This window comes from Microtus oregoni, unplaced genomic scaffold (genome assembly GCF_018167655.1).
Source record: "Microtus oregoni isolate MIOR12 unplaced genomic scaffold, Mior012 000017F_ref0000208, whole genome shotgun sequence".
NCBI lineage: Eukaryota > Metazoa > Chordata > Mammalia > Rodentia > Cricetidae > Microtus > Microtus oregoni.
Window position 1 is genome coordinate 13,363,531 of NW_024543076.1, and position 20,819 is coordinate 13,384,349.

At 38.6% G+C, this 20,819-nt stretch overlaps 1 protein-coding gene across 3 annotated transcripts in view; it reads right to left on the minus strand.

The window, feature by feature from the left end:
• The window catches only part of Rngtt (RNA guanylyltransferase and 5'-phosphatase), a 188,522-nt gene that overhangs the window by 139,439 nt on the left and 28,264 nt on the right, over positions 1-20,819 (minus strand). For all 3 annotated transcript variants that reach the window (XM_041667676.1, XM_041667677.1, XM_041667678.1), the window contains exons 7-8: positions 14,448-14,557; positions 13,431-13,532 (exon numbers count right to left, since the gene is read on the minus strand). In XM_041667676.1, coding sequence (XP_041523610.1) covers positions 13,431-13,532; positions 14,448-14,557 — 212 coding nt within the window. The remainder of the gene's footprint in view (positions 1-13,430; positions 13,533-14,447; positions 14,558-20,819) is intronic.

Genomic DNA, 20,819 nt, shown 5'->3' on the forward strand with positions numbered 1-20,819 from the left:
AAAGAAAATTGATGAAACAACTTAATTCAACAGGTGAGTTTAAAATCAAACCTATGACTACTGTGCTTACCTGCACATATAACATATTTCAGCACTTTAAAAAAGAAATCTATCATTTGAACTCCTAAAAATTCAAAAGTTCACATGAAGGTCTTCATTTTTACAACAAGAAAACATACACAATACACTAACACCACAGTCTACATGCATGCTCCAGAAAAGGACATGGGTGAGCATCTTGCTCTCTCATTCACTCTGTCTGACTCCCTTGTGACAGGCAGGGTCTCTCACTAAACCTGGAGTTGGGCTCAGTCAGCAAGCCCTAGCAGTCCTCCTGCCCCCAAACCACAAGCTGAAGTTACAGGTATTTTCAACCATACCCAGCTTTATGCCTGGGTGCTAGGATCCAACTCAGGTCTTCATGCTTGTGCAAATGAGCCATCTCTCATCTCTCCAGTCCAACCACTTTTTTATTGCTGCTATTAACAATCACTGACAAAGACACAATTTAAACACTTTATATTCCACATAAACTATCCAAGTTTTCATTGAACATTATTAAAATACTCCAATTATAAAGGTATTTAATTTTAATATAGAGTCTATACACATAGCAAAATACTTTACAAGTATTAGCTTTCCTTCAATTCTCAAATCACATTTTTAGTCATGAAACAGATGTGATCTTAAATTCACTACAAGTCGTCAGCTTCATTCTATTATAGGATGACTTGCATGCACACTGATTAAACAGACAGCATGTACTATTTAATTATAATTGCAAAGCCCATTACCTCCTCGCTAATTGAAATATCAATTCTTTCTAATCAAGTTCTTATTTTAGAATGAACTGTATATTAAATGGAAGGCTAGCAACAGTTGGATAATTTGCCAATGTTTCAATTCAATATTTCAAATCATTTTACTTCATATGTTGTTTATAAAACAAATGGTCTTACTATATCTTGGTAAACTTTGTCTATAGAAAAGTCACTAGACAAAAAAAGTAACTTTTTTACATTTTAATTAATTTACAGCTAAATAGTGAAGAGCTCAAGATGCCTACAGTATCTTAACAGGTAAATCTCCAAGCATTCTCAAATGTCTTGAGTATTCTTCTGTCAAGAAAACTTGATCATTTTCAAAATAATTGATGTTTCTATTTCAAGAAAGTTCTTTTAACCAGAAATAAAATTAGACAAAGCATAAAAATAAATGTGCATACACAAAAGACAAACAAATAAAACCCCCACACACCATTAGCAGAGAGCTTGCCTGAGGATAGGACCCAGCATCAGATTCTAGACTCCTCCACACTACCTCATAAACAAATGACAGGAAATAGCAACAATGAAGTATACAATAAGACAGAAAAAAATTTACTCTAAACCACTCAATTTTAAAACTATCTAAAAAAATAAATACCATCATCAGTTAAAAGACATTTTGTTCTTGCATAGGCACTGGGTTCAGTTCCCAGAACCCACATCAAGCAACTCACAATAGCCTGTTAACTCCAGTTTCAGGAGGAATCCAACACATCTGGCCTCTTTTTTAACCTATACTTACTTGCAAAAACCCATATGTAGGAGGCATACAGGTACTGTGCTCACAGACAAGCATAAGAAACCAGGAATGTTAAACACACAGGGCTGTCTCTTCAAAGGGAGCGCTATATAACCTGTTTTCCACCTAGAATGCTGGGAGTGGACGTGGTCAACAGCCTGATGATCTCTGTGCTACACTGGCTCCCAAACCCCTCCTAACTTGAGCTGCCTTATTTCAATCTAAGGTGCTGTCCTCCCCTCAGACCCTTATGTTGAGCTTGTTCATCTTGACCCTGTTTCCCCAGTTAATCTATAGAAACTATCTTTATGGAAAATATCACAAGAGTTTCTCTACATAGTCATGACTTCAGCTTTGTTGTGCAAATGGCACGGAGTTAATAATCATCTGGAAATTTTTTTACAACTTGTGCCAGGCTTAAATATGCCTAAAATAGTACCCAGTGTCATACTCTCAAAGTTTGAACCAACACCAGCTACTAAACTGGCTTTGCTTCTTGTCTCCCCAAGATCGACACTCTGCTGGCCGAAGTATCTGCAAAGACCCCTACACACACACACACACACACACGCACACACACACACGCACGCACACACATGCATGCACACGCACACGCATCATCAAGTCTGACAACTTGATTTTGAATCCTGGGACTACTACACAGTAGAACTGACTCCTACAAGGTGTCCTCTTGACTTTCACATGTATGTGTGCACATACACATGAACACTTAGACAGATACATACTATAAAAATAATTAAAATGTAATCAAATTATTTTTAAATAGGCAAGAAAAATTAAAGTCTAACATAACTGATTAATAACTGGCCCTGAACAAGCCACTTACTCTCTCATCTTTGCTCTAATCATCTCTAGCTTGGGACAATGAAGCCCATTATTGCTATTTTAGGTCCCAGATGTACACTGGCCTGTCATCATTTTAAGATGTGTCATATTTGTTTATGCTGTGGAATATTTCTTTCAATGATGCATTCTTCTCTGCTGCATTTGTTTACTTCTGTGAAGCTGTGTTACTGTGCCTGTCTATTAAACACCTGACGGTCTAATAAAGAGCTGAGTGGTCAACAGCCTGGCAGGAAAGGAGAGGCAGGGCTGGCAGGCAGAGAGAATAAACAGAAGGAAAAATCTGGGAAGAAGGAGCAAAAGAGATCCAACAGCAAGCAAAGAAGGGTCCAGCCAGCCATGGAGTCAGAGTGAAAGTAAGATTACAGAAGAAAAGGAAGAAGTCCAGAGGAAAGGGTAGATGGGATAATTTAAGTTAAGAAAAGCTGGACAGAAAGCCAAGCTAAGGCCGGGTATTTGTAAGAAAGAGTAAGATTCCGTGTATGATTCATTCCTCCCTATAGACTAAGCATCTGAGTGTCTAAAGACCAGAATTCACGGAAATGTACACCAACCAGCAAGCCAATCCCAGCTTCCTTCTTCCTGATGCTGCCATTTAACAACCTTTACTAACCTCTTCCTAAGCCTCCTACATTATGAGAGTATGTGTCAAGCCTTTTAAGACAATTATACTTCATTTTGTTGTCTGTATCTTCTCTTTTTAAAGCATCAATTTGACTTTGACCCATTCAAGGACATAAGCCATGTTTAATTTCATTTAATTCTAAATACATGCAAAATGACTTTTATACCAAAAAAATCACTACTGTACATCTAAATATTTTATCACATCACAATATTGTGCTAAGTGGCTCTGAATGGGCTGTCCAAATAACCTTCTAAAACTTGTCAGATACTGAATGTTTTCTTTAAATTAATCAGTCTCTCCATATTTTTTGTAATTTTTACTCAAAATTTCCAAGAAATATTTTATTGAAAAGATCGACTCTATAAAAAAAAACTTAAGATACCACGTTTAACATACTATACTTATAAGTGTTTTACAACAACTATCCTCCATTATTTGTTATAAACTCAGAAGCAAAAGTTTTTGAGCTTTGGGTGGCCAGCTGTTCTCCTGTACTATTCTCATCTTTTCTACTGCTTGCTTTAAATAAACTTCCCTACTACTTTGCAAAAGAAATAAAAATTCAAAATGAGCTGAGTGTTGATGGCACAAGTCTTTAATCCCAGGACTCATAAGGCAGAGGCAGGTGGATCTCTGAGTTCAAGGACAGCCTGGTTACAAAGTAAGTTCCAGGACAGTCAAAGCTACACAGAGAAACCTTGTCTCAAAAAAACAAAAATTAGAAATAAACTAGCTAACAATGAAACTATGGTATTTTTTAAGAAAGACAATTAAAAGCATGAAAGTATTAAATGTGCTGGTAAATGCCTGTGTTCCCAGCACTTGGGAGAAGGATGCAGACAGCATAAGGTCAACTTGGGCTACATGAGACCCTATTTCAAAATTATTAAAACTTAAAAAATAGTGGGAAATACTTGGTTTAAGTTTATGCACATAGAAAAAAATAGAATAAATAGCATAATGCTGACGTTCACCCTGTTTTTCATTTTCGTATCTTATGTGTGTTTTGTCTGCACGTATGTCGGTATGCCACATACTTCCCAGTGTCCTCAAAGGCCAAAAGAAAGTGACTGGATTCTCTTGGACTAAAATTACAGAGCTTATGAGCCACTGTTTGGGTGCTGGGAATCAAACCTGGTTTTTCTGGAAGAGTGGTAATACTCTTAACCACTAAGATATTTTTTTAATGAGTTTTAGTATTTTTCCATTTGCCAATGTCAAAAATCAAATGCTATCAGATTGAGGAAGAGTTTTAAAACTTTTCTGTTGTGTAAGGTATGTGTGTGGTTAAGAAGCCTGCCCAATACTGAGTGACAGTAGTGTGCAGCACACACGTATGAAGCATTTCACCACTTCTGTGGCTGGCTATTATGCCTGAAGAATTCTTCTCAGGCAAGCAGGTCTGTGTAATATAATCTATCTATAACTCCGGTTTGATTTCACTGAGTCATGTTGACAAGGACTAACATTTGTTTTGTGCCTCTTTTATGCATACATATAGCACTGGAAAAATCAAAATGATGTCTACTTGGCTTAAAAGGTTGTAAGTACTGGTCTGGGGTAGAGCTAATAAACTGTGACTTCCATTTTCGTTTTTTTAACATTACTGAATACTATTTAATGGATTACACTATTAGAAATGAACTGCTTTGGTCGCTCAGTGACTCTCTTTCTGCTCTTCCAGAGGATCTCAGTTCCATTACTAGCACGTACGTCCACCTGTAACTCCAGCTGGCCTGAGAGTGCCTCGGCACAAACAGCACATACTAATACAGAAATGCACATACAGATAATCTATTTTTAAACACTGAGTGCCACATTGTTCACACTGACAGGAACAGTGCCATGAGACATTCTAGATGAATCAGTCTAACAGCTAAAAACAAATATTTATAACACTATCAGGAATATAACACTATCAGGAATACAAGGGGGGGGGCAACTAGGAAGGCCAGGTCTCAAAGAATTCTGTGTTGTTATTTCGGGGCATAAGCTAGCCGGGCAGGCGGCTGGGGTGTTGGGGACGCAGCCCCACCGCCGCCCTTATTACTTCAGATGGTGCCCAACGTGATGGACTAAATCCACTTAAAAAACCTGAGAAGGCTTAAAAATAAGGGAAAGAGAGTTTAACACAGATTCTTGCTGTTTGTTGGTGGCGTGCTGTAGAGAGATTTCCTGATTCGGCAACAGTAGCAGAAAAAACGCTGTGTCATTTTAAAGCACGACTTCCTTGGGCTGTGCCGACATTGCTATCTCTGTCTGGCTCCTGCAGGAGACAGAGCTTTTGAATAGAGCATTTGGAGTAAAGTGCTATGATTTGTTTGATGGCAACTACACTCGCTGTGTTCTCGGGTCTGCTCTGCTTGCTAGAGGCAAGCAAGCGCCTCATCTAAGAGAGGCTTCCTGACTCAGCTTCAGCTGCAAAATCCTGCAGCTCATTAAGAGGTCCTGCCACGAAACACTTAAATGGTGTTGACGAAAAGCTGAATGCATGCTTTTCGGTTTTCAGCCGTAGCAGGAAAAAAGCTGCGCCGTTTAAAAATGCCAGCTTTCTGGGCTGTCCTGCCAGAACAAACTCTGACTCTTTTACGCAGGCGGTTTGTGCGGTTTGCAAGCACAAGCTGCTGAAGCTCGCTTGCTGGCTACAGCCAGTACCTCAGCCATGAGGCTGGAAAGCTAAGGAATGGGCTGGATCCAGCCGGCAAAGCCACGCCTTTAATCCTACTGATATTGCTTGGTAAATTAAAGACTTGTGTGGTCAGAAAAAGAGAGATAAACAGTAAAGAGAGATTCAAAGACAAAGAAAATTTCTAAATGGTTTAAAGTGTGTTAAAAATATATGAAGACTAAAAGTTGAAGTTCTTAAAGTAAAAAACAAAAAAAGGAAGAGAGTTGTTGTGTGTAGTAACACACGCCTTTAATCCCAGTGCCTAGAAGGCAGAGACAAACAGATCTCTGTGAGTTCAAGGTGTAGTAGTGTACACCTTTAATCCCGAATGCCTGGGAGGCAGAGACAGGCAGATCTCTGAGAGTTCAAGGACAGCCTGGTCTACAGAGTTACTTCAGGTCAAAGATACAGAGAACCTATCTCAAAAAGCAAAGAGTTAAAAGTAAAAATAAACAAAATAGAGGTTAAAACAAAGCTGTACAAAGATGGAAAATACACAGAGAATTTTGATACTGTATGCTATTATGCTCTCTTTGAATTATTTGAATGCTGAGGAAGGAGCAACAGCTGCTAAAAGATATTTGTTTATAAATGCTGCTGAACTAATCCAACATAGATATTTTGAATTTGGATCTAAGGATATGATACTTTGGAAAAGAGATTCTTATTTTGTTTTCACAGAGGATGAGACGCTGTTCATTTCTTCTATTCCGATTTCGTATGATGAACCATGCCCTCCTGAAGGGTTGGTGTAAACATCTTCAGAAAATTGCTTCGCTCAACTGCCAACTGAGAAGAAACTAGCACACAGATTATACCATGAAAGACCTAATTAACGACGCCCCCATTCAGCAGGAAGCAGTTTGGAGAGAAATAACTGCGCCCATATTCCCAAATATGGTTTATAAATGTTCTTTTACATTTAAAGGGGGAAATGATATAGATATGAATAATTTACATTAGTATAGATTTTGCTTTATTGATAGAGATTTAAGGTCAATTTTGTTATATGTATAAGTGTTTCTGATTTTGATTAAGGTATTGTGATTGTGTAGTTCATTTAAATATGTACTGTATAATTAAGAAATATAGGTTGTTAATGGATAATCATCGATAATAGTAAAGCTTGTAGTCATGTTAATTAGATTTTCTAGATATATAGAGATATATTTTAGATAGACATTCTTCATGTCTTTCAAAGATTACAGAATAGGACATTTAATGTTTTAATAACTGAGGACTTTTCATGACAATGAGACACTCTGCTCCTGGCAGCACCAATGTACTTCAAGAGGAAGATGGGCATCGAAGAGGCACCTTATGGAGTTTGATAGCCACTTGGGCAAGTAACTGCTCTTGCCTGGACTATTGCATAAACTGGACACAGAGAACCCACAGAGAGAGGACTACTGAACTTGCCTAAGGTGAGATGATCTTTTGGGGTTCCTGATTCATGAAAGAGTCTGAGACATTCTGCAGGACACAACAGATAGTGACTGAACTGACTTTGAATTTTCCTGCTTTATGGAAATGTCTGCTGGATAGCATGGGCCTGAAGGCTGAAGATGGATGCCCCAACGGTACAGAGGAACTTTGGGTGACTGTCCAGGCAACAAGATGTCTCTGTCATTTCTAGAGTTTTAAAAGTTGCTTTTTTCTTGTTTGCTTAGTAGTATTGTATCTTTCTGGAGTCTTTGATGGAGTTAAGAATAGTTAGTTATAGTTATAGTTTTCCTTAGTTATGATAAAGATTATTGTAATTTTTACTTGATAACTGTTTTGTTATATGTAATTTTGCTATGTTAAAGTTAAAGCCTTTTTTTTTTTTTTTTTTGGTTTAAACCGAAAAAGGGGAAATGATGGAGGAAAATCATTGGCTAATAAAGGAACTGCCCTGGCCCATTTTATTGGTTAGAGGATAGGAGGGAGGAGTAAACAGAACAGAACGCTGGGAGGAAGAGGAAGTGAGCTCAGAGTCTCAACAGCTCTCCTCTCAGGAGCAGACGCCTGAGAGAGACGCCATGCCCCGCTCCCGGGATGAAGCTCCGACCCAGGATGGACATAGGCTAGAATCTTCCTGGTAAGTGCACCTTGGGGTGCCATACACAGATGATTAGAAATGGGCTAAATTAATATGTGAGAATTAGCCTAGAAGAGAATGGGCCAAGCAGTGTTTAAATGAATACAGTTTGTGTGTTGTTATTTCGGGGCATAAGCTAGCCGAGCAGGAGGCCGGGGTGCTGGGAACGCAGCCCTGCCGCCCCTATTTACAACAGAATTCTAATATACAGATACTTAAATTTTATAATGTAAGCAGCAATATATTTTGTTCTAATTATATTCTATATTCCGTAACTCCAGGAATTTACGTTTTATCAGGCAAAGCTAACACACACTAAGCTTAAATGTCATTCAACATAATTAAAAAATAACAAAGTTTAATTCTCTATCACACAAGAGTATTTTTTAAATTGTTTCCTAAATTCTAAAATGTTATTAAAACCAGTGCAAGAAAGCTCACCTGACAGCAAAATTATCAGCAATAGCTATGTTAAAGCTAGGCTAAAAGCCAGTGACACACTGTACTCTAAGTCAGATTGCACATTTGAAAAGGAGCTGCCATTCAGTTCCCCACTTCTTTACTAATCTCACAGACAGCAGTTCCTTTTGGGAACCAAACTACTATCAAACAAAAGAAATCTGATTTAATTCCTTACGGTAGTTTAAAAAGAAAGGGTCACAGGTATCCAGGGAGATGTCCCCAGCTAGTACCTTGGGCAACTGAGGAGAGGGAACCTGAAATGACCCTATCCTATAGCCATACTGATGAATATCTTGCGTATCACCTTAGAACCTTCATCTGGCGAAGGATGGAGATAGAGACAGAGACCCACATTGGAGCACCGGACTGAGCTCCCAAGGTCTAAATGAGGAGCAGAAGGAGGGAGAACATGAGCAAGGAAGTCAGGACCGCGAGGGGTGCACCCACCCACTGTGACAGTGGGGCTGATCTATTGGGAGCTCACCAAGGCCAGCTGGACTGGGACTGAATAATTATGGGATGTGACCGGAGTCTCTGAACATGGTGGACAATGAAGGCTGATGAGAAGCCAAGGACAATGGCACTAGGTTTCGATCCTACTGCATGAACTGGCTTTGTGGGAGCCTAGCCTGTTTGGATGCTCACCTTCCTGGACCTGGATGGAGGGGGGGAGGACCTTGGACTTCCCACAGGGCAGGGAATCTGGACTGCTCTTCAGACTGGAGAGGGAGGGCGAATGGAGTGGGGGGAGGGGAAGAAGAGTGGGGGGAGGGGAAAAAGAATGGGGGAGGAGAGAGGAGTGGGAGGAGGGGGAGGGAAATGGGAGGCGGGGAGGAGGCGGATATTTTTTTCAACTTAATTAATTAATTAATTTTAAAAAAGGGAGGGAAGGAGGGAGGGAGGGAGGGAGGGAGGGAGGGAGGGAGGGAGGGAGGGAAGCTCAGTTTTAAAATGCAGGGTTAAAGAGCTTCCCAAGCTTTATTATAAAGAAGGGCTTGTTCTCAGAATTACTGTTCTTCCTAAACCAACGCCAATATATTGACCTTACAGATGCTGACCTTCATATCTAAAACAGAAAAGCTACCTGCCAACACCTGTTTTTCTGTTAAATTTCTTCACTCCCAACACAGTAAGAGAAAATAAACATGAGATGAAAAGAGAATCCTCACATTACTTATCTCCTTCCCGTAGTTCACTGAGGAAGCTCTATTTCCTTAGGCTAAGAATTCCTAAGAACTTTAATATGACTCAAAAAATATCAGATCCACTCTCACTGTGTAAGTCCCTCTGGTCTAAATCCTGCTGTAGCTCAAGCAGACCTGGATTTCATTCCCACCCACCTGCCTTAGTCTAGGAAGTGTGCAGAACCATACCTAGCCATGGGGCAATTTTTTTTTTAACAAAGACAATTGCAATGCACAAGAGAATATATCAGTATTGTCGAAAGAGCTAGACTTTCCATGCGTACAGAACCCACCTGATCTTTGCTAAATTCTTAACCACAAGATAGATACTATTCTGTGATGTATAATATATAACTACCATTAAGATTCTACTGTTTTACAAAGGCAACAAATTAAAGCTGGTCCTCTACTGCCATCTGGTTGAGATCATAAAATACCAACCCTAAATCAGAAAGTTTTCAGCAATAAAACTCCTTAATAAATTATTAAAATAAAAGATTTAAGAATATCAGCACTTGAGAGTCAAAGGCAAACAGACATACCTCTGTGTACAGAAAACATTCTCTGTAACAAAAACAACAGAGTTCTCAAGAAGCCCAGGTTTGCCTTGAATTTGATATATGGCCAAGATTTTACCTTGAACCCTTATCCTCCTGCCTTTGCCGCCCAAGCACAGGATTAGAGGCATGTTCTAACACTCGAGTTTTTGCTTCCAAGTTTTTAACTCTGGAATAGCATGGAATAGCATGCCTGGTTGAATTTCTGTTTGTAAATTGCAAAGTGAAGCTGAAAGACTCCCTTCTGTATCTGTTGACTCTGACATGACCTTCATACTAAAACTCCAGGTTGCAGCTGAACTGCACAGACCCTGAGTATCCTCATCATGTGTTGGCCACTTTAAACCCAAGCAGTCAGAACAGGACATCCTTTACAAGAAGTGGACTCCTTCCACAGCCTAACAGTGCTCACCTCCTACCATCTTTGATGGAAGCATTAGACTATCTATGAACATGCTTTTCCAATGTTGTTGATTTTTTTAAACTACCAGATACTACTTTAAAAAAAAAGAAAAAAGGAAAGAAAAAAAAAACCTTTGCTATCTATCATTTTGATGGTCTTAAGAGCCAGCAGAATCATTTTGGATCCTTATTCCACTATGTGAAACTACTGTACTTCAACAATTTATGTGTATTTCCAAATTTATAATGTTTAGAAATTTTTAAGTCTGCTGTTGTCAGGGGGCAAGATAGGGAGATTAATAATATAGAGCCTTGCTGTTTTGCTTAGGCTTGTCTTCAGCTCATGAGTTCAAGAAATCCTGCTTCCTGAGTAACAAGGACCTCAGGCCTCAGTGTCTGACCTGAAAGTTTTGGTTTTATAACAGTACAAGTGTACATCTGGTTTACTCAATAGCCAATAAGAAATGGAGGTCTACCATCAATCATATAAATAATTCTGGAAGAAGGTTTGATACACAGAAGCTTTGAGTAACTTCAATGTCATGAAAAACACTGAGTCAGAACCACCCAACTAAACTGTTCTCAGAAACAGTGAGATAATAAGTTTTGATGTTTTAAAATGCTAAGTATTGGATAACTTTGACAAAGTAATAAAAACAGTAAGGAAAGGGGGAAATATAAACAAGTATACCATTTCAATAACCTTCTGGGTTACAAAATGTAAGGGCCATGAAGCATGCACAGGGGCAAAAATAATCTCCACAGATGGAGCTGCCATTTTACACAACCCAGTAAGATGCAGACCCCAGACCCAACAGCAACTGAAAAATGACAGGACATTTGTACTAAAAAAAAAAAAAAAAAAAGAAATGTATTTTTAAACCAAAATTCATAAGACATGCATGTAATCAAAGTGATAGAAAAAGAGGGTCCTCCAACACAATCAGCTGTGTCAAGTTCAGTCAGAAGCCTATAGTCCAAAAGCTTCCAAGAGAGTTTTTGTCTCATAGCTTTGTAATCTGAGTTTTGCTGGGGGAGGGTGGAAGTGGTTATTTAGCACAAGTTGACCTTGACTTTGCAGCAGTGTGGGTTCCAGTTCCGCAGTGGAAGGTCTGAGTGGCCACTGCCTTACTGCCCCAAAGAACACACTTCTAGTAAAAGCCCTCCTTCAGCAAACAAACAATCCATATGCTAGAAGAGCAGTAATAACAGTTCATGATCTCACTGGGACCCTTAGTATCTTTGACTTTCAAAAGTCTTTATAAATCCCTGTATCTTTGAAATATTAAAGTGAGTTTACTTCCTGCCACTAAAAAAAGGAATGTAATCCATCCCACTAATCTAAAACTATTTCCAGTAGGAATAAAAAATTGTTTTCACTATTTAACTTCAACCACAAAGCTGAGCATGGCCTATAATCCCAGTACTTGGGAAGTGGAGGCAAGAGAATTAGTAGTTCAAGTTCAACTTCTGCTATGCAGTAAGCTCCAGGCTGGCTTAGCAGTGGTGAGACCTTGACTCTCTCAAATAATAATAATAACAACAACAAAAACAACAATAAAATAATTTTCAACCATAGAATTGTTTTTAAGAGGCTAGAGAGATGGCTCAGCAGTTAAAAGCACTTGTTCTTCTTCCAAAGAACTTGATTAGATCCCCAGCACTTATAACTACTTGTAACTCTAGCTCCAAAGGTTCTGGCGCCATCTTCTGGCCTCCATGAGCACCTACCACACACACACACACACACACACACACAATCTTTTTTTTTAATGTTTTTAAAAGATGTTTACCAGGGCTGGAGAGACGGCTCAGTGGTTAAAAGCACTCAGTGCTCTTGCAGAGGACCCAGGTTCAATTCCCAGCACCCACATAAAGAATAACAACTGCCTATAATTCCATATCTAATGATTCAGACTTCTGTCAGCTCTTATACACAAGTGGTGCACAGAAATATACTGGTCTACATAGTAAGTTCCAGACCAGTCAAAACTATAGAGCTCCTATCTTAGTGGGAAAAAGTCTTTTAAGAAGAACATATTCAGTCATGGGTTGGCAAACTATGACTCCAAAGAAAATAGTGCCTACTGCTGTGCAATAAAGTAAGTTAGTTAGTGAGTTTGTGTCAGAGTCTCCTGTACCTTGCACTGACCTTGAAATTGTTATGTAGTTGAGGATGATCTTGAACTTTTAATCCTCTAGCCACCATCTCACAAATGTTGGGAATACAAGCTTACGCCACTACTGCCCAGTTTTACTCAGTGTCAGGGACTAAACTCAGGCCCTACCCCTGCTAGTCAGGCACTGTAACAACTACATCCCTGACCCCAAAATTAAGTTTTCCTGAAATACATTTACATAAAGATACTAGAATAGAAGGCCAGCGGTGGTGCACGCCTTTAATCCCAGCACTCAGGAGGCAGAGGCAGAGGCAGGTGGATCTCTGTGAGTTCGAGATCAGCCTGGTCTACAAGAGCTAGTTCCAGGACAGGCAACAAAGCTACAGAGAAACCCTGTCTCAAACAAACAAACGATACTAGAATATCTGGCAACTAAATTATGAAATAAGGATAACAAAAAGAGATCCCAAATGCGCTCATGGTGCCACATGCCTATAATCCCAACACTCAGGAGACAGAGGTAAGAGGATCGTATTAAATCAGGTATGATGGCTCACACCTATAATCCCAGCACTGGGGAGGATAAGAAGATTGCTGTAGGTTCACCAGGTGTTTAAGGCTAGCCCAGGTTAAAGTAAAATTCTGTCTCAAAAAATTAAAATAGAAAACTTTTTCACAAAAACAAACAGAATTCTGCTGCCAAAATTCAGCAGAATGAACTAAAACTTTATACAACTTAAAATATCAACAGATAAAAGCTATATAATTTCTGAAACACATTTATTTCGCTGTTCAAATCAGAAACTCACACCCTGAGAAGTATACACTTTCCCTAACAATATAATATTCTTCAAGCATGAGAGTTATTTGTGTAATTGATTTTGAGTAGTCAAACTTACCGAGTACCATCTGCTTTCCAGCTTACTTTATATAGCTTCTGCTCTAAAAGTCTAATATTTTGCTTGTCCATGGAAACAGGTTGTGCTCCAGGGAACCCAGACCTTAAAGAAAAAACATTATTCTGTCATAGCTACAACCCATATAATGTTATCATTGTGTTAAACCAATCTCTAATGGCTCACAGGTTGATCACAATATTCTTCCTATCACGAGATTAATTTCAAATGGAATAGCATCAATCTCAGCCAGGAATAGTTGCATATTACTTTAAAATCAGCACTCAGAAGGCAGAGGCATGTGGATTTCTGTGAGTTTAAAGCCAACCTGGTCTACATAGTGAGTTCCAGGACAGCCAAAGCTACACTCTCTCTTGACATTTTAAAATACAAGTTTAAAGGGTACTAAATGGCCACTGCTATAATATAAATATTGGGCTAATTTAAAAATATTATTATGCAGGACTGAAGAGAGAGAGAGTCAGGGGCTAAAATGATTCCTATGAAAGTATGAGCACCTGCATTGGGATCCCCAGATCCCAATCAAAAGCCAAGCCTGGCAGGCATATGCTATAATCCCAGAAATGGGGGGGGGGGGGGAGGAAACAGGCAGATACTGGGGTCTAGTATTGTTAAGGTAATTAAGCTAAAATTCAAGTGTTTCCCTCAAGTTTAGATCATGCACAATAAATGATGGGGAGGGGAGCACCCAGCCCACAGGTGCAGTGGAGGCAGAGGGTGACACGAGGAGTCCTCCTCATCATTAGCCAGCAGAAACAAGGAGATCAACGAAAACAACTCTGGTGACAACAATAATGTTGTATTCTTGAGAATGATGTATATCAACTAATCCTGATTCAACTCAACTGTTACAGATTACCTTGAAAAACACCTGACATCCTCTTACGCACTCAATGTACACACTAACTTTAAGAAGCAAAAAGTCAAGTTAATGCTTTTATTAATTTTAAGTATTAAATAAAGAATAAATTTTATTTAAAACTTGAAAATATGCCTTACCCTTCCCAGCCACAGAACTGATGACATTTCTGCTGTACCTCTCCTAACTTTGGTTGAGTTGTTACTTGAGTTACACCTTTAACAGTTATACCTTCCAAGAAAATAGCACCCTTTAAAGGAAAGAGAAAATAAAATGATAATATATATATATGTACTATATACACGCACACATATATATAAAGGATAAATGTATTTACAAATTAATGAGCTAGTTAACCTAAGAAAACTCATATTACATAGAAACGATTGGTTCTGCCTGCTGCACGAGTGGCATTTACACTCCACCAGACACGGGGCAAAAGGACTCTAAGGTCTCCATAGGCTATAGCAAGATCCCATCTCAAAGCCAAAGAAAAGAAAAGGTGTACTCCAGGAAAGTCTATAAAATTTTCTGTGCTTCTGTTTTCATACTTTTTAAAACTAAAACATTAGTCTAAGTGTATACTAAATCAGTTTCAGCCACATCAGAGAGCTTCTGCATCACTTTCAAGTAAAATTATGTAACAACTCTAGCTGACAATGTCATTAAAGAATAAAAAAACCTGGTCTACAAGTTGCAAAGTTCAACCTTCTGGCCAAGATCTGGCAAGCAATGCCCTTGGGAAGAGGAATAAAAAATTCAGAGTTCATCCACATATCCACTCTGTCAGGTCCTCAGGAGTCCTAAGTCTTTCTAGCAGACAGCACTCTTACACTGTCTCAAACCCAGAATGAGATGTATCATCATCTAAGAAATCTTCAATTCTGACTGTCTTAAAATAATGATAATGTTGGGATCCCATGACCTAAGGATAAAGATGACCAATGCTTTCCTGTTATACCATTACCTTGACCCAACAACAAAACTCCAGTCCCAGGTGATCCAACACATTTTATACCCCTATGGGCCCCAGACAAACACACACACACACACACACACACACACACACACACGAAACACTAATACACATAAAATAATAAATCTTAAAAATGAAAACACTTCTGATGCCAGCTGTGGTGATGCATGAGTATCATTCCAGCACTATGGAAGTTGAGGAAGGAATCCTACAAGTTCAAGGCCAGTTTGGCCACACAATAAGTTTGAGGCCAGCTAGGCTATATATTGACAACCTTATTTAAAAAAACACTTTAAAAATAGGCCATTTCTATTAATAAATACTACTAACTAATGAAAATAAATTCTGAAAGCAAAACTCTAAGACTTGTAATACAATGACTAAGAATACCCAAGTGGTGTCAATATCCCTATAAACTATCATCTTAAATATGCCCAGCTGTGCCTTGTACCTGAGCGCCTCTCTTTTCTTAACCAGCATGCTTAAAGTCAGTATTAAAAATGTCTCTAATAAAATCCCAAATCTGCTTTAAAAAAGAAAAGGGAAGAAATGTACCCAAGGGCACAAATGCTAAGTAAGCACTCTACCAATTCTTTGGTGTAACTTTAAGATTTTTTTCCACTGGAAAGGCATGAAAAATAAACCTTTAAATTGTATCTCATTATAACTATTAAAATCAAAAAAATCAAGTAATATTTTCAAAAATGTATTAAGCATATATGCTCAAGATTAATGTTGTTTTTTAAAAGTATATTTGAAAAGCCAGACATGGTGGTACAAGGCTATAGTCTAAGTCGTCTATGTATTTCAATTTCCTTATAAAAATTTATCATAAAGCCCTTTGTTCGCGAGCTAACCAAGCAGCGCGGAGTTTCGATCTGGGCACCAAGTGAAACATCATTGTGGAGAAACATCTCTGGGGAGTGACATCACTGGGAAGGTACATCAGTGGGCAAGAAGACCTGATCCTGTAAAAGAAGATCCAAAGGGGAGTATTGGGAGGAAGAGATGGGCAGACGCCAATGCAGGAATTCTCCCAACAATCTGAAAAACAACACGAAACCACCAGAAGCCAGTGACCCCACAACAGGAGGACATGAACACCTTAATCAAGAAGTAGAAAAAACTGACTTCATGAAAGTGATTGACACCCTTAAACAGCATATAAAAAACGCCCTTATAGAAATGGATGAGAAGTATAATAGAAAGTTCGAGGAATTGAGTAAATCAGTGAATGATACCCTAGGAAACCAAGGAAAAACAATCAAGCAGATAAAGGAAACAGTTCATGACTTGAAAACTGAAATGGAGGCAAAGAAGAAAACACAAACAGAGGGCCGGCTGGACATGGAAAATCTAGGTAAACGAATAGAGACTACAGAATCAAGTATAACCAGCAGAATACAAGAGATAGAAGAAAGAATCTCAGATTCTGAGGATAACATAGAGAAAATAAACACTCTGATCAAAGAAAACAGCAAGTCCAACAAACTCTCATCACAAAACATTCAGGAAATATGGGACACAATAAAAAGACCAAACCTAAGAATAATTGGAGTAGAAGAAGAAGAAGGGCAGCTCAACGGTACAGAAAATATACTTAATAAAATTATAGAAGAAAACTTTCCCAACCTGAAGACAGATATACCTATGAAGGTTCAAGAAGCATACAGAACATCAAATAGGCTGGATCAAAAGAAAACATCCCCTCGCCATATAATAATCAAAACACAAAATATACAGAATAAAGAAAGAATATTAAGAGCCGCAAAGGAAAAAGGCCAAGTTACTTATAAAGGTAAACCTATCAGACTTACACCTGACTTCTCTATGGAAACCATGAAAGCCAGAAGGTCCTGGATAGATGTTCTCCAAAAACTAAGAGACCACGGATGCAAGCCCAGACTACTATATCCAGCCAAACTTTCATTCACTATAAATGGAGAAAACAAAATTTTCCAAGATAAAAACAAATTTAAACAATACGTAGCCACAAATCCAGCCTTACAGAAAATAATAGAAGGAAAATCACTAACCAAGGAGTCCAACAATGACCACAATAACTCAGACATCTAGAGACTCTTCACCAGCGCAAATCAAAGAAGGAAAACACACAAACCCTACTACTAAAAAAGTGACCGGAGTTAACAACCACTGGTCATTAATATCACTTAATATCAATGGGCTCAACTCACCTATAAAAAGGCACAGGCTAAGAGATTGGATAAGAAAACAGGATCCAACATTCTGCTGTCTACAAGAAACACACCTCAACCACAAAGACAGGCACCTACTCAGAGTAAAGGGCTGGGAAAAGGCTTATCAAGCAAATGGACCTAAGAAACAAGCAGGTGTGGCCATACTAATTTCTAACAAAGTTGACTTCAAACTTAAATCAATCAGAAGAGATGGAGAGGGGCATTTTATACTCATAACAGGAACAATTCATCAGGAAGAAGTCTCAATCCTGAATATCTATGCCCCTAATATAAAAGCACCCACGAACGTAAAAGAAACATTACTAAAACTCAAGGCAGCCATCAAACCGCACACACTAATAGTAGGAGACTTCAACACTCCTCTCTCACCAATGGACAGGTCAATCAGACAGAAACCTAACAGAGAAATTAGAGAATTAATGGAGGTAATGAAGCAAATGGACTTAACAGACATCTATAGATTATTCCACCCAAAGAGGAAAGAATAAACCTTCTTCTCTGCAGCTCATGGAACCTTCTCGAAAATTGACCACATACTTGGTAACAAAGCTAACTTACACAGTTACAAAAAAATATTAGTAACCACCTGTGTCTTATCAGATCACCATGGATTAAAGTTAGAATTCAACAGCAATGCTACCCCCAGAAAGCCTACAAACTCATGGAAACTGAACAGTCAACTACTGAACCATACCTGGATTAAGGAAGAAATAAAGAAAGAAATTAAAGTCTTCCTTGAATTCAATGAAAATAAAGAAACAACATACTCGAACTTATGGGACACTATGAAAGAAGTCCTGAGAGGAAAGTTCATAGCACTAAGTGCCCACCTAAAGAAAACAGAGAAAGCACATATTGGAGACTTAACAGCCCACATGAAAGCTCTAGAAAAAAAAGAAGCAGACTCACCTAGGAGGAGTAGAAGACTGGAAATAATCAAATTGAGGGCTGAAATCAACAAAATAGAAACACAGAAAACAATCCAAAGAATCAATGAAACAAAAAGCTGGTTCCTGGAGAAAATCAACAAGATTGATAAACCCCTATCCAAACTAATCAAACGACAGAGAGAGAACACGCAAATTAATAAGATCAGAAATGAAAAGGGGGACATAACCACAAACACAGAGGAAATTCAGAGAGTCATTAGATCTTACTACAAAAGCCTGTATGCCACAAAACTGGAAAATGTAAAAGAAATGGACGCTTTTTTAGATAAATACCATTTACCAAAACTAAACCAGGACCAGGTGAACAATCTAAACAGACCTGTAAGTCGCGAAGAATTAGAAGCTGTTATCAAAAACCTCCCTACCAAAAAAAGCCCAGGACCAGATGGTTTCAATGCAGAATTCTACCAGAACTTCCAAGAAGACCTAATACCTATACTCCTTAATGTATTACACAATATAGAAACAGAAGGGTCATTACCAAATTCCTTTTATGAAGCCACAATTACTCTGATACCAAAACCACTCAAAGACTCAACCAGGAAAGAGAACTACAGGCCAATCTCACTCATGAATATCGACGCAAAAATCCTCAACAAAATACTGGCAAATCGAATCCAAGAACACATCCGAAAAATTATCCATTATGATCAAGTAGGCTTCATTCCTGAGATGCAGGGCTGGTTCAACATACGAAAATCTATCAATGTAATCCAGCATATAAATAAACTGAAAGAAAAAAACCCTATGATCATTTCATTAGATGCTGAAAAAGCATTTGACAAAATTCAACATCCATTTATGTTAAAAGTCTTGGAGAGATTAGGGATACAAGGGTCATACCTAAATATAATAAAAGCTATATACAGCAAGCCGACAGCTAACATCAAATTAAACGGAGAGAAACTCAAAGCCATCCCACTTAACTCAGGAACACGGCAAGGCTGTCCACTCTCGCCATACCTCTTCAATATAGTGCTTGAAGTTCTAGCAATAGCAATAAGACAACATAATGGGATCAAGGGGATTCGAATTGGAAAGGAAGAAGTTAAACTTTCGTTATTTGCAGATGATATGATAGTGTACATAAGCGACCCCCAAAACTCCACCAAAGAACTTATACAGCTGATAAACACCTTTAGTAATGTGGCAGGATACAAGACCAACTCCAAAAAATCAGTCGCCCTCTTATACACAAAGGATATGGAAGCAGAGAGGGAAATCAGAGAAGCTTCACCATTCACGATAGCCACAAACAGCATAAAATATCTTGGGGTAAATCTAACCAAGGAAGTGAAAGATCTATTTGACAAGAACTTTAAGGCATTGAAGAAAGAAATTGAAGAGGATACCAAAAAATGGATGGACCTCCCTTGCTCTTGGATTGGGAGGATCAACATAGTAAAAATGGCAATTCTACCAAAGGCAATTTATAGATTCAATGCAATCCCCATCAAGATCCCATCAAAATTCTTCACAGATCTGGAGAAGACAATAATCAACTTTATATGGAAAAACAAAAAACCCAGGATAGCCAAAACAATCCTATACAATAAAGGATCTTCTGGAGGCATTACCATCCCTGACTTCAAACTCTATTACAGAGCTACAGTAATGAAAACAGTGTGGTACTGGCATAAAAACAGAGAAGTCGACCAATGGAATTGTATAGAAGACCCGGATTTTATCCCACAAACCTATGAACACCTCATTTTCGATAAAGGAGCTAAAAGTATACAATGGAAGAAAGAAAGCATCTTCAACAAATGGTGCTGGCACAACTGGATGTCAACCTGTAGAAGAATGAAAATAGACCCATATCTCTCACCGTGCACAAAACTCAAGTCCAAATGGATTAAAGACCTCAATATCAGCCCGAACACACTGAACCTGATAGAAGAGAAAGTGGGAAATACCCTACAACAGATGGGCACAGGAGATTGCTTCCTATGTATAACCCCAGAAGCACAGACATTAAGAGCAACATTGAATAAATGGGACCTACTAAAACTGAGAAGCTTCTGCAAAGCAAAGGACACTGTCACTAAAACACAAAGGCAACCTACTGACTGGGAGAAGATCTTCACCAACCCCGCAACAGACAAAGGTCTGATCTCCAAAATATATAGAGAACTCAAGAAACTCGACTTTAAAATGCTAATTAACCCAATTAAAAAATGGGGCACTGAACTGAACAGAGAATTCTCAACAGAAGAAGTTCAAATGGCCAAAAGACACTTAAGGTCGTGCTCAACTTCCTTAGCAATCAGGGAAATGCAAATCAAAACAACTTTGAGATATCATCTTACACCTGTCAGAATGGCTAAAGTCAAAAACACCAAGGATAACCTTTGCTGGAGAGGCTGT